At 45.3% G+C, this 14610-nt stretch overlaps 1 protein-coding gene across 1 annotated transcript; it reads left to right on the top strand.

Annotated features, from left to right (window-relative positions):
* Positions 1-3879: 3879 nt before the first annotated feature.
* On the top strand, positions 3880-8796 carry MTRES1 (mitochondrial transcription rescue factor 1). The gene is made up of 4 exons (XM_083858535.1): positions 3880-3965; positions 5950-6382; positions 7193-7265; positions 8286-8796. The coding sequence occupies exons 2-4, from the start codon at positions 5958-5960 to the stop codon at positions 8460-8462; spliced, it is 675 nt and encodes a 224-aa protein (XP_083714661.1). The 5' UTR covers positions 3880-3965; positions 5950-5957; the 3' UTR covers positions 8463-8796.
* Positions 8797-14610: the final 5814 nt, after the last annotated feature.

Below are 14610 nucleotides of genomic sequence, written 5' to 3'. Positions count from 1 at the left end.
AAAAGAGTTCTCTGTGCAGGACACCAGTGTGGCTGCAGGAAAAAATGGACAGAAGTTCATAATGCAGTTGTTACCATAAAAGATAAAATGGCAACACAAAGAGTTGGTAAGTCAAGAGAATCAGAAGTTTCAGTGTGCTGGGATAGGAGCTGAATACATTAAAAGTGTCCTAAAGAGAATGAACACAATGTTTTATAGTAAAAGACAGCACACTGGGTTTAATGGGCAAATGCATGAGAAAATGAAGTTTAGAGCAGTGTGTCAACTGAAAAGGCAGCACAGGAATGGCTAGAAAGGGAGCTTCTGCTGCATGAAAGGTTATTTTTCAGAGGGGGCTTTAGAGAAAGAGATGATAGGATTGTTTGGTCACAGATTGCAAGTACCAAGCTAGAGGAATTGTCTCTAGGCTATGGATTAAGAAAAAATAACACCTAAGCAGTTACAATAGGTGTGACACTGGAAGAGGTGAATTAGCAGTCAGGAAGCTCATTATTCAAATGAATATGGACAAACTTAAAGGTGATGCTCATATGGGAACACTCTGTTCAGCCAGGCAGCATAAATATGCATAGAACACTGTCCAGTCACCTCCTCACCTTGAAATAAGAAGTATAACTTAAAAGTGTGAGGTCTCCACAAAGCAATGCTGAAGCCAAATCCGTAGAGACAAGTAATCTGATGAGATGTGCATTGCAGAATGTTAGTCAGAGCTACTCACAGCACTCAAATGGCAGCATGGGGCTCTTCATTTTGAGATGCAATGAGTGTCAGCCGATCCAGCACTGTCACTTGACTCACCTTGCAGGAAAACAAAGGTAACAAAAACCCCTAGACAGTGGAGAGGGAATTCCCAGTTACAGATTCAAACATACAGGTCAAAAGCTATTGAGAATTTTCTCTTTGAGCTACCAAACCTAAAAGAATAACCTCCTTGTGAGTGAATGGCATAGGGAGTATATTGAAATACACAAAATGAAAATCAAACAAGAGAATAATTACCCTTCCTAGAGAGGAGGGGTAACTCCACTGGAAAAAAAAATCAATTTTATGAGAATAGCCATGGGAAGAACACATCTTGGTCAGACTAATTAAAAAAAAAAGTTAGACCACCATGAATCTGCCAGAGATGAATGATCACTTTCTTACCAAAACTGAAACTTCTGACTGCATGTTGCTGAGGTGTCGTATTTAAAAAAAAATAAAAATAATAAAAAAAAAAATCATCTGAAAGGAGCTTAAAGAACATCCTGCTCAGAGACAGGTATGACTGATCCGTGCTTGAGCAAAGCCTCTTGTGCGGGAAGCCCGAGCCCGTGGCAGCTTTGAGAGGAGCTTTTCGCTGCCATCTAACGGTAAACTGGGAGAAGAGAAAAATCACGCTGTGGTCTTCACCCCCTCTGAACGCTGTGGTTAGAATTAGAGTTCCATATAATTAAAGCAGAATTAATCGTTCTAAGCTTCATTTTTGCATTTTTTTTAATTTAAAAAATTCATATACTGACCCAGGCTGGGAGTTCGCTTTCACGGCCCTTCAGCTCTCTGGCACAGAGAGAGTCTGACAACAAGACCTGGGAGACACTGAAGTTCCTCTACAGTCGAGGGCTGAATGAATCCTGGGGGGTGGGGGGGAAACCCAAAAAGCCTTGGTAGGCATCTGCTTTCATGACTGAGATGTAATAATAATATGATGTGCCTTCCAACAAGTACAACTGGAACAGTTGCCCTCATAGTTGGAGTAGGAAATTGAGCAAGTGTAACAGAGGTGATGTCTCTGTTTGGGATTGCGAAATGATGAGATAAATCAGATTCATGATGTCTGTTCATGCCAACCAAGTCACATTTCCTCTGCATCTGATTAATTTCTGCTTCTGCAAGATGGAACTGTATCATCATATTTTAAAATATAAAAGATGGGGTGACTTGAGGCACACTCTTTACCTTGCCTCTCAATATGAAGGTGTAATAAGGATGTGTGATACCTGAATAACATACAAAGGCACTAATAATTATATTTTTGTTTACCAAGAGTAAGTTAACTTCACTCTCAGCAATGTTAGATCATGACTTTAATCCTACATGAGACAAATCAAATTCCAAAAGATTTGAAGAGAATGGGGTGTATGGAAACATAGGCTTGAGATGGTTTTTGTTAGGTTTTGGCTGTGAGTTTTTTTCCTCCTTAGAGAAGGTAGCATTTCTGCTTAGGGAATCCACACTGCTCTTCACATTCTTTTCTGCTCTGACTCATTATGTGCCACTATGAACGCAAGAAAGTTACTCTCACTAATCTTTTTTTTCCCCTCAGTACGTATGTATGTATATCTTACAATATATAGGGGGAAAGTGCTTCAAGAGTTAGAGTCAGTATTCTCAACTGAAATTGGACAGAATCGCACAGAACTCGGCACTGGAACATTCAAAATACACAAAGACACAAAGGTGTTCAGAGATTTCTTCCTAGCGAAGTTTCTAATAGCTTTGCCCATGGAAATAGAATTGCTCCATTAGCAAATATCCCTGACACAAAAACCTTCCATTCAAACATTTTGTGACAAAGTTTATACAGGTGTAAAATTAAGCAAACACTTAAAATGCCCATGCTACTTGCACAGCTGGTCTTCAGCAGTAGTTCAGCAATTATATCACTTTTCAGTATTTTTCCAAGGGACGACTGGTCTGTCAGGTGAGGTGGCTGGCATTTTAAAGCAGAACTGTAAAGCTGAAGAGCTTTTCCATCTGTCAAAATTGCCCTGAACCTTGTGCAGCCACTTACAACAGAGCAAGATGTTACTAATCTGGTTGCATTCCATGCCTGTTCTGTATGGATACAGAGAATTCCCCAAATGCTGAGAAATCGGAGCATTCGGAAGCACCAAGAGATTGGTGCACAGCATAGAGAAATCTGGGAGAAGGCAGAAGAGGGAATGAACCTCTCCCAGTTTCTGAGCTCCAAAAAGAAGGAGTTATGAATTACCACCAGTAATGGAGATGCAGAGTAAAAGAGGGAGATGTAATGTGAAGGAAAGTAAGACAAATAAGGGGAAACGTCGGCCACAGATGGGTTTGGATTAGATTGTCATGGTGACCAAGCCCTTCAAGTCAAATCTGTGGTTGGAAAACTTGCACATCTACTGGTGTGATTTCCCAAGTGAGAGATTTTCATGTTTTTCTGTTTTGGGCATGTGGTCAGAGCATGAGGGGCTGAAAACACAGAAAAAAACTTCCCTAGAAAGCCGGGGAAATTACAGTGGGAAACAGTTCCAGCATATCTTGGTGGGGTGGGAGACCATCGGTGGCGAGGCCAATCTCCCAGCAGAGCCCAGGGTGAGGCTGGACAAGCACAGAGGGCTCCTCCCGTGAACAGCCCGGTTTGCTGAGGAGGGATGGGCAGGAGAACCCCTCCACCCGCTCCCTTCGGCCTCTCCCGGCTCCCTCCAGCTGCTCCCAGCCTGGCGGGCACAGTGCAAGGAAGGGCACAGGCAGCCCCAGGTATCCAGAGGGAGGATGCCAAGAGGATGGAGCCAGGCTTTCCTCGGCCGTGCCACCTATTAGGACACGAAACAACAGGCAGAGAATGATGCGCAGGAAGTTTCACCGGCACACGAGGAAGAACTTCTTTACTGCTCGGGTAACCGAGCCCTGGCAGAGGCTGCTCAGAGAGCGGGTGGAGCGTCCTTCACGGGAGATGCTCAACAGCTGCCCGGACACAACCCTGCACCTTGCGTTCCGGGATGACCCTGCTCCAGCAGGCCCAGAGGAGCCACTGACCCCTGCGGTGCCCTCCAGCCTTGCCCGTTCTGTGTTCTGTGGTTCTGCCGGCGGGGCCCGGGCGGGGCGGGGAACGAGCGGGTCCGCCGGGCCCGGCAGAGGGCGCCGAGCGGGGCTGTGGCGGCTCCGGCTCCGCCTCCGGCGGGCGGGACAGCGGCGGGGACACGGCCCGGGCCCGAGGCGCCCGCGGCCCTCAGGTAACGCCGCGCCCGGGGCCGCCCCTGAGGCCGGGCTGAGGCTCCGAGGTGGCGGGGCCGGGTGGCGGCGGCGGGAGAGCGGCGGGCGGGCCCTGCGGCCTCCCGGGGCAGCCGCCAGCCAAGGCGGGGCCGCCCCGTCCCGCCGCCACCGAGCGCCGCACGGCGGGTCAGGGCCGGGCTGAGGGCCGAGCTCTGCCCGCCCCGGGGGGGACGCGCCTCCCGAGCGGGCTGGAATCGATCACGGCTCTCCCGGGCCGGGATCACTCAGGGCTCTCCCGGGCCGGGATCGCTCACGGCTCTCCCGGGCCGGGATCACTCAGGGCTCTCCCGGGCCGGGATCACTCTCGGCTCTCCCGGGCCGGGATCACTCAGGGCTCTCCAGGGCCGGGATCGCTCACGGCTCTCCAGGGCCGGGATCTCTCACGGCTCTCCCGGGCCGGGATCACTCTCGGCTCTCTGGGCCGGGATCACTCTCGGCTCTCTGGGCCGGGATCACTCATGGCTCTCCCGGGCCGGGATCACTCATGGCTCTCTGGGCCGGGATCACTCTCGGCTCTCCAGGGCCGGGATCACTCTCGGCTCTCTGGGCCGGGATCACTCATGGCTCTCCAGGGCCGGGATCACTCTCGGCTCTCCAGGGCCGGGATCACTCTCGGCTCTCCAGGGCCGGGATCACTCTCGGCTCTCTGGGCCGGGATCACTCTCGGCTCTCCAGGGCCGGGATCACTCACGGCTCTCTGGGCCGCTCGGACCCGCCGGTCAGCGCCGAACAAACTGAGGTCGAGCGCTAAAAAGAAGCGATAATATTTGTTTACACGTTGGAATAACTGTTGGAATTTGCCCCCGAACTGAAGAGAGGCCTGTGTCCTCTGCGGTCGCTGTACCGTCCTGCAATTCAAACTATATGTCGTGTGTTTAAGTTCACATATTTAGATATTTTTTAAAAAGCCAGCGGAGGTATGGTTATTTTTATTTGGCCAGAAATTGGCCTCATTGATCAGGGCTTTTCTCTCAGCCGCAGACACCGGCTCATTCACCTTCCGGCGGGGTCGCTCTGGGTGCGGGAACCAAACCAATCCATGGGGAAACACGTGTTTCCATGGATGTGAGATCACGGTAAAGGCAGCGCAGCGCCCAGCTACAGGGACTGTACATCGGTTCCTGAGAGCACTGAGAGACGTCTGGGGTGTTTTGCGGGTGTTTCCACCTGTTTGTCCCGGGTTAGAGCGAGGAGCAGCAGCGCCGGGCGCTCACCCGGTACCTGCTGTCCCTGGTGTCACTGCTGGGGTCACTCCTGCTGTCCCTGGTGTCACTGCTGGGGTCACTCCTGCTGTCCCTGGTGTCACTGCTGGGGTCACTCCTGCTGTCCCCGGTGTCACTGCTGGGGTCACTCCTGGGGCGGTGCACGGAGCCTGGTACTTCCCCCGAGCACCAACACGGGCCAGTTCCCATTTGGAGAAACAGGGGGGGACATTGTGCAGCGTTTTGCCAGGAGTGTTGTGGTCCAAGCGGAAACTGAGGTTAAGCAGCTTTCGGCTTTTCTGGATTTGCTTGCTTGCAGCGTTCAGCAACTTGCTTGTATTGACAGTGACTCATGATAAATAGAGATCTGCCTGCGCGTTTTATGACCCAGAATAGCGGCGTTTCTATGTATTTTGTGAATTGTGTTTCAGAGATAGAGAGGAAAGTGCCACAAGTATGTTTGGACAGTTAATGTTGAACACCAGGAAAGGAACTACAAACAGAGTATTCCGCTGGGCTTTTCTGCGTTAGTTTCTTATCTGGTGTCTTAGCTCATTGTGGTGTTGGGCAGTGTATGAGAAAGTCAGATCATAAAGCCACCTAAAGCCTTGTGCATCGCTCTATGGGGAACTGGGTACTCATCTTTTTGTAGTAACTGTTATGCCATATGTGGGGAAATCCTTCCAATCCATCAAAGCAGTTGCTCATTTTTACATATGAATGTTTTTGGGGTTTTTTTTAGGTTATGCTATGACTGGCTTCAGACTCCCCATCAGCACTTTCAGAAAACTAAATGCCTGGTTTGGACTGTGGGAGAAATTTCCCTCAAATAAACTGTATCCTGCTTGGAGCAGAAGCTTATTCTGTAGCTGTCAAGCAAGCACAGTAAACTATAGAAGATGTTTCATTTTTTCCCCAGTCAGACTCAGTGCACTAAGACTCTCCCCAGAGTATATCTCAGCACTTTCTCTGCGTAACAAAAGCAGCAAAAGCTCTAAAAGGAGCAGACAAAGCGTACAAGAAGAGGAGGAAGAAGAGGATGAAGATGAAAGTAGTTTGGAAGATGAATTTGAGAATGACCCCTATGTAGTAAAAGATTACAAGGATCTTGAAAAAGTTGTGCAGTCTCTTCGATATGATGTGATTTTGAAAGCTGGTCTAGACATGGCAAGAAAGTAAGTACAGAAGAAACAGCTTGCTAGTGAGAAGGATGTCATGCATCTAAAATTTGACTTTTGATAACCTTTTATTGCTGGAATAACTCAGTATTTGTGGGGGTTATTTTTTGGTGTAGTTTTTTTGAGTCTCTAAATATATGTTTTGGATGTATGGATGTTCCTGTTTATTTCACCCTACCTCCCCAGCCTGATTTTGCTTTTCCCTGTCTGCAGTATTTCTAAGATTGCTGAGGAGGCATTTTGTATCACTTACTATTTATTTAAAATTAAGAAAATGCAAAATACTGAGTAATATGAAAAGGTCTAATTGGAGATTGAGGGAGTAAAATAATGCACTACTTAATTAATGGAGAAGTAGGGGATGGTAGGTATAAACTTCACAGGTCCATCAGGTAAACGTGCAGTCTATAAATGTATCACACTGTTTGATCTAATGCAACCTGCAGAAGTCTGATATCATTATGTTGTTAAAACAGAATATTAGTATAAATTGATCACTTACAAATTATTAAACTGGCTGGTGCAGGAAAGGGGACATTATTCATTGGATATTCAGGAGGCAGATCTCTAGAAACAGCTTTTCTGGTACAGAGCAGCTTTATGCTATTATTTCATTTATTATCTGTGAAAGACCTTTACTTCCAGTTCAAGTCTGTCCTGACCTTAAGTGAAGGTGTCCTTTACACACAAATTAGAGTTGTGGAAATGTGCCTTGCCCATGAATGGTGGTGTTGTGTTTCTGCAAAGAAACAATCGCATTTTGTTTGCTGCACACCGTAACTGCAATAAAACCTTGTTTTTCTTCAGTAAAGTAGAAGATGCATTCTACAATAATGAACTCAGGCTGAATGGAGAAAAACTGTGGAAGAAAAGTAGAACTGTAAGACTTTTTAATTATTTTTATTTTTTTTTAATATAGTGCAAGCAAATAGCTAAGGCATGATCTTCTCCCTCTAGATCACTGCAAAGGTGAATGCACAGCATTGCTAACGCTACTTCCACCTGGGGTGACTATGGTTGCCTGGGTAAAACGTTATTCCCTAAGGCAGACAAGAAACTGGTGTGGTTGGAGAGTCAAATCTAAGGCTGAAAATCAGGAGAAGGCAGCAAGGACAGAACAATTTAAATTGCTGAAGGAAGCGATGATATGTATGCAAGGTTGATGAAGTAGCAGTGATTAAATCTGAGATATTGGTGGAGCAGGCACATGATTAAAGAAAAAGAGGAAGTTTGATGATAGAAAGGGGTTGAAACTGGGGTAGCAGAGGGAAGGTTGTCGTACCTGTAATAGAGCACACAAGACCAGTTAGGAGAGAGCCAGAAGGGTCACCAGATATGTCTGCCAACCCTTTCTTTATGTGAGGGTGATCCTCGGTGGTGGCTACTGTCATCAAAGGGCAATATGATGAGAAGTTTTGATTCCTGATCCCATAGAGTTAAGGCTGGTTTATGAGAAGTGTACTGCATCTGTGACCTTTGAGAGGAGCACAGGCAGTTGCTGAGCACTCTGTTCTTTGAAACACTTCAAACTGTTTTAAAGGCACGAGGAGGAACTTTGCATTTTGCTGTTTTGTGTCTGTGTTGACAGAAAAAGATTGGTGGGAAGCACACTTCAGGAAAAAAAGACATACATGAAACCTTTTTCAGAGAGTTAGGTGTTGGTTGTATAACACGGAGGGCGAAGCTCTTGGCAGGGAAGGTCATGAGACAAGTAATTAATTGCGTATTGCCACGGGTTTCCTAGAAGTTCATAGCTGGAGGATCTATAATAGGTCTGGTACTGGCTGCCTTCCTCCTCTCCTGTGAGATAAGAATATTAAGTGGAAAGAAAGGAAGATTGCGGGCATTTGTTTTCCCCAGGGTATGTTTATAATCTCTCATCTTCTCTTTCTGTTTCCAGGTGAAACTTGGTGACACACTGGATCTCATAATAGGTGAAGATAAAGAAACAGGAACTGCTGTAGTTATGCGGGTAGTCTTAAAAAAATTATCTGACAAAACTGAAAGTGAAAAATACAAAGTCATTTTGAGGCGCTGGAAAAACTTAAAAGTGCCCAAACAGGATGTACTTAAGTAACAAGAGGTTGCATGTGGCAGCATAAGATTTTTGCAGAGAAACATATTTTTTTGTTAAATATGAATTTTGGTTGAACAAAATTACAGTACCCTTTTTTAAGGGCTTGTGTCAGAATGTTGTCTCGCTCTCCTGCATACATCAATAATCATGCAATAAAGCCCGTCACTTTTTGCTGTTAGCTTTGTTTTGTGGTACTGTAAGTTAAAAGATCCAACACTTATATTTCCAGGAAGTTTCTTATAAATAATGAACCAATAAAGACTGATTTGATCACTATTTAATTGCTGTCAAATTGTGTTAATCAGAAAGGTTACATTAAAGCTGACATCATATGAAGCAAAATGGCTTTTTTTTGTCTTATTTCTATATTCATTATATAGTTAGGGCTAAAGCCCTCAATTATGTAAAATTGCTTCCTTTTTCATTATTTAATCTTGATTAAAGGTTAACAGTACCAACTTCATGCTTACATATGCTGCTGCTATACCAATAATACAGCAGGATACTGACTGAAGTGGTATATTTCTAAGCAGGAAAACTTCATGATGACAGAGGATCATAGAATAGTTTATCTTGAAAAGACAAGATCATTGAGTTCCAGCTATTAACCCAGTACTGCCAAGCCCATCACTAAATTGTGTCTCTAAGTGCCACATCTACATGCCATTTAAATATCTCCAGGGATGGTGACTCCACCACTTCCCTGGGCAGCCTGTTCAATTGCTTGACAACCCTTTCAGCATGCCCGCTGCGTCCCTGGCAGAAGCTGAGCTCCTCTCCTGAGCTGATGTGGGAGATGAGTCTGTGCCTAAAGGTGTGTGAAGTCCAGTGGTGTGCACCCCAGGCAGTCTCACCTGGACTGGTCTTGGAAGATGACTCCTTTCACTGGAAAGCATTAATATATATTATCTGTGCAAAAGATTGTGTTGACATGGGTTCCACACTGGAGGTGACTGGGATTTAGTATTTAATGCAGTGATGCAGTCCCTCATGAAGAAACCTTTCCTAATGTCCAATCTGAAACTCACCTAGTGCAACTTGAGGCTATTTCCCCTTGTCAAATCACTTGTCTGGGAGAAGAGACCATCCCCGTTCCCCATCACTCTCTGGGTCCAGCCATCCAGACAGGTTTTTTTACCCAGTGAACAGTGCACCTGTCCAAGCTATAAGCAGACAGTTTCTCAAGAAGAATGCTGTGGAAAATGTTGTCAAAACCTTTACTTCTGTCCAAGTAGACAACATCCACAGCCTTTCCCTCAACCATTAAGGAGGTTGCTTTATCACAGATGGAGAGTTCCAGCCAAAGTTCTCTGTTCAGCCAGGCTAGTCTCCTCAGGTGTGTCAGGAAGCTATGAATAAATCATGGCAGTGATACTCTGCTCTCATGGAGAAGACAGATCATTGTGGAGCTCTTTGTAGTACCACTGATTTTTACTGTTCACTAACCACACAGAGAAAGATGAAATCTCAGACTGTCATAATTTCATTGTGGCATTTAGGTGTTTATTTAATACTTAGGCATTGTAAGGAGCTGAGTGAAAGTCAGACCATACTGGGGTGAGAAACTGACATCTGTATTAATTCAGGAAAATACTGTCACTTAGGATAGGCATCTCAGGAATAACCACTTGCACTGGTGACATTAAACATGTGCTTCCTCTAACAGAACCTGTTGGATGAAGTGTGAAACACACAGATTTTTTGTTTATACATGTTTAGACAGTCACACACAGGTGTGTGTCAGCAATAAAGCTGGCCAGTAGGAGCAGGTAACTACTGTTCATTCAGTCTGGGTTCATCCCAATCTAATCTGGAAAGTCCAGAAGAACAAAGATAGCCTTGAAGAGGCAGTAAGAGCATTTTCCAGGATATTTTTTCTCTCATGGCAACAGCTACTTAATAGTTGTGTTTAAGCAGGTTTAAGTTGTGTATTAAGCTATATTTGTGTTTAAGACACCTCTCCATACCCTCAAAGTGATGGCTGCTGAGTGAAGGATTTAAAATAATTTCTTGCTTTCTTCAGGCATAGCTGAAATGTCTGCTGTTTTGGTTTTGTTTGTTGGTTTGGTTTTTGGTTTTGGGGTCTGCCATGGTCCAGTGTGTCTCGGGACCCCTGTCCGCGTTTCCTGGCCAGCCCTGGCACTGGAGCCACAGTGACAGGTACGGTTCTGTGTGCTGAGATACATCCCTGATCCTGTGGGTTCTTGCCTTCAGCAGAAGTGTGAACAGTGGCGAAGAATAAGGGAGGACTCTTGTGAGAAATTCAACTGGAATTTATTAAGCCCATGCAGACTTGTACACACCCAGAGAGAGCCCACAAAAGTGGGTTTTTCTCTCTGTACAGCACCTTAAGTAAGGAGGCAGGGAAAGGGGAAGGGGACAGCCTGGAACCAATCCAATGGGTGAGGGGAGTGGCTCAGAACATAAATGACAGTCAACAGAAAAAATCAACAAATCAAGGGCAGGAAGAACCGGGGACCCTGCCAATCACTCGACATCCTCACTAGAATCTTCTAGACATCAGGGCGACACTGTAAAGTGATGGACAGGACCCATAATTGTGATTGACACCTGACAATCACTCGGGGGAAACATGGGGGTATGGGACAAACCATTGTAAAGCAAAGAACAGATGCATACAGAAACTGGTAAAACCCAAAACCACACGACAACAGGGGTTCTTGGTTTGTTTGTTTTTGTTTTTAGTTTGGCTGGGTTTTAGCTTTTCATTTTGTTTTGCTTAGTCTGGGGCTTTTTTTCCTGATTGTGTAGATGTTTAAAGATGGAGATCCTGGAAAGCTTCCCTAAGGGATTTTGGTGATCCTTATTCTGCAGAAGTGAAAGGACTCTGCAGAACAAGCACCCAGAGGAAGACAGCAGGCTGTACTTTCATTGTGGGCATTGCTGTCACCACCCTATTGGAGCTTGCACCAGCTGCTATGGAAATAAATGAGATGCAGCCTCTGTTCCCCAATACCACTTTTTCTTGCCATTCTAAGTGGCTGCCATAATCTCCAGGGGTGCTGAGAGAAGCAAGTAGAAAGGTGTGTTGTAATATGTCAGTGAGCTCCAGCTGCTGGTCAGCAACCTGTCAAATGCTTGTCAGCATGTACACACTACCTGTCACCTCCACCAGTAGCAGCTGACACCTAAGCATGCAGGACCAGGGGAAGACCCTACTCAAAAAATGCCAGGAATGCTCTGGGGCTTGGAAATAGCTAAGGCATGGATCTGAAGAAATTCACTTTCTGAAAGGGTCTGTTCTGTCCAGGAAACAACAAAAAAGTCAACACCTTCCTGGCATCCAAGATGATCAGGGAAGCTGCATCCCAGAGAGCCATTAACATAAAAAAGAGCACTTAGCAAGGTAATTTCTTGAATTGGACAGAATATAAATACAGTATTACACCAAAAAGTTAAATTTTTGACTTCTGGAAAAGCCTTTTGGAAACTAAAGACAAGAGCACAAGCAATCAAGACCTACCCTGCTCCTAATGATGACAGAGACTTTTCATTAGAGCCTGTAGTGACAAGGGGCACTGGTTTTAAACTGAAAGAGGATAGATTTACGTTGGCTATAGGAATTTCATTATTATTGTTGTTGTTGCTGCTACTGTTCGTTTGTTTGTTTATTATGTTGAAGGTGGTGAGACCTTGAAACAAGTTGTCCAAAGACATTTGGGATCCCCCATCCCTGGAAGTCTTCCAGGCCAGGTTGGATGGGGTTTTTAGCAACCTGGTCTGGTGGAAGATGTCCCTGCCTATGGCACGGAGTTGGAACTAGATGATCTTTAAAGGTCCTGTCCAGCTCAAATCATTCTGTGATTATGACTGCCACCAAAACCGCGTCCTCACTGACAGTGGAAGGTAGAAACAGGCTTTCCGAAATTTTAAGAGTTAATCCACCAGTGGTATGAGCTAAGGAAAAGAAAGGCAGACTTCCTAAGGAGTCTTGTGATGCGTGAGACAGCCCTCTGTGGTTTCAGGACTGAAACAGTTGGAGAGGGAACTGTACCCGTGTGCTTCAAAATAGAAAGCTTCAGTCACAAGGCAGGGTGATCTCAGAGGACAACTATGACAGCAGGAAGGTGAGTAGTGGTTCCGCTTGGCTACATTGATCTGTCCTGGATAAAAGCTTCTCTACTGATCAGACCTTTTTATTGGGGTCAGACACTGTTAAGCAGGTTGCACTTGTTTCTGCAGCCTTTAAACATCATGTGAGCTAAAACTGTGACCCAAAGAAGGGTCAGCAGCGGCAGCACGTTTTCTGGGAGGTGTAGTAACAGGCAAGTCACATCCAGTTTTTGCTGGACTTTCAGGGGACATGTAAAGTACACATAAACTGATCTGAGAATCAACCACTCTGTGTGGTAGAGGAACTATATGAAAGGGCTTCCTCATGGAGATATTGCTGAGAAGTGGAAAGGGGAGGCGTGGACAGCTTTAGAAGTCACTGACAAGTTCACAGGAGGCTGCCCAGATGACGGTGCTGTCCAAGCCACCTCTGTATTAATCACAGGCAAACCCAACTTCATGCTGGATGTCAAGGCATGGACCTGCAATGTCCAGCCTGCCTGCCCTTGCACAGATGGATGATCTGACCCAGATGACTTTGCCTGGTCCCATAAGAGGCAGGCACTGCGAGACTGTTGGTGGAGAACCCCGTTGTCCCTGGCACAGCCTGCAGCATTACCTGGCAGCTTTGTGTGTCTCACCTGCTGCAGGAGCAGTGCTACACAGCTGCAGAATCTGCTGCACATGGGCCAGCCCACATTATGGAGCAGGGCATGTGACATAGAACCCTGTGAAGGAATAGTGGGGAATTGCTCCCACAGGAGTTGTACTTGGGTCTAGAAGCCTGGTTATCTAAAGCAGGCATATACTGACACTCCTGAAAGGGTTCTGAGTAGTGCTGCCCACAGACTGACAGAGAGAGGCAGGGTGTATTTCCCAACCCCTCAGGCCACACATAATAAACAATTCTTCTAACAGAAAAGCACTGAAATGTTTCTGGTGGGGAGTTGGGTTTGGGGGTTTGTTAGTTGGTTGGTTTGATTTTTTTGTTGTTGTTTTATTTCTTGGAGTTGGTTGGTTTTTTTCCTGTAATGGCATGTCAGAACAGGACAGTTTGCCTTTGTCACCTACCAAATTACAGCACTCAGCATGGAAGGGAAAGGAATGCAAAGGGATGCATGTGAGCCATGCACATCTGAGAACTTGTGAAGCTAAAATTCACTGGTTTCCAGTGCTTTTGCATACAGACAAGCACTACAGGGAGCATGACTCTCCTTTGTTTGAACTCTTGGAACAAGGAGAGATAGGGATCAAGAGACAACAGACAACATTAAATGACAAAACACCTAACTCTTGGTTTTATACAGATTTCAAATCTAAGATGCAATCCTACCAAGTGACTCATTCCCAGTACTGACAGTTACCTTAGGATTTTCTTCTCACAGGAAACATCTGTGGACCTCGCTAGCACACCACCATGTGAGCTAACCTAAGTGGAACATTCCTGAAAGGGTAGCAATTACAGAAATATTTTGCCTTCCAGAGAAGTGAGCACTAACACACAAGACTACAAAATGCCTCTGGAAACAAGGACAAACAGTTGCTTTGCTATAATGAAATTTGTGAAGGAAATTGGGAGTGATTACTTGACACGTGTGTGTGTGTTCTGTGTGTATAGATAATAATTAGCTGATCTTCCTCCGATATCCACTAATAATTTGTTTCCATCTATTAAAATCAATTTTAGTGTGATTGGACATGTTATTTCAACCATTTTATGACTGGGAAGTCAGTTTCATTTAATTTTAAAACAGAAATTAAGGAAACATAGCTAAAAATTGCTTGATTAAATTTCATTTTGGGATGTGAGAAGTGGGAAAAGAACAGTTTTATTTCTCTTCCTTTCCCACGGGAATCAAAGTTCTTCCTTCTGAATTGTTAATCGAAGAAAAATGTTCAGTGAGGACCAGAGTCCCATGATGGAGTAGACGAGGAAATGGAGAAAGCAAGTGTTCTGCTCATGTCACAGGCTTTCGTGACTATTAGCTAGAAATTACAACATCCAGAAAATTACAAAAATGAAAAGGAATACAGTGGATAAAAAGAATACAGTGTAAGGGCTAATCTCCTGCCA

The sequence above is a fragment of the Zosterops lateralis genome (assembly GCF_965231275.1).
Source record: "Zosterops lateralis genome assembly, chromosome: 3".
Classification (NCBI taxonomy): domain Eukaryota; kingdom Metazoa; phylum Chordata; class Aves; order Passeriformes; family Zosteropidae; genus Zosterops; species Zosterops lateralis.
This window is presented reverse-complemented; position numbering and strand designations above follow the sequence as displayed.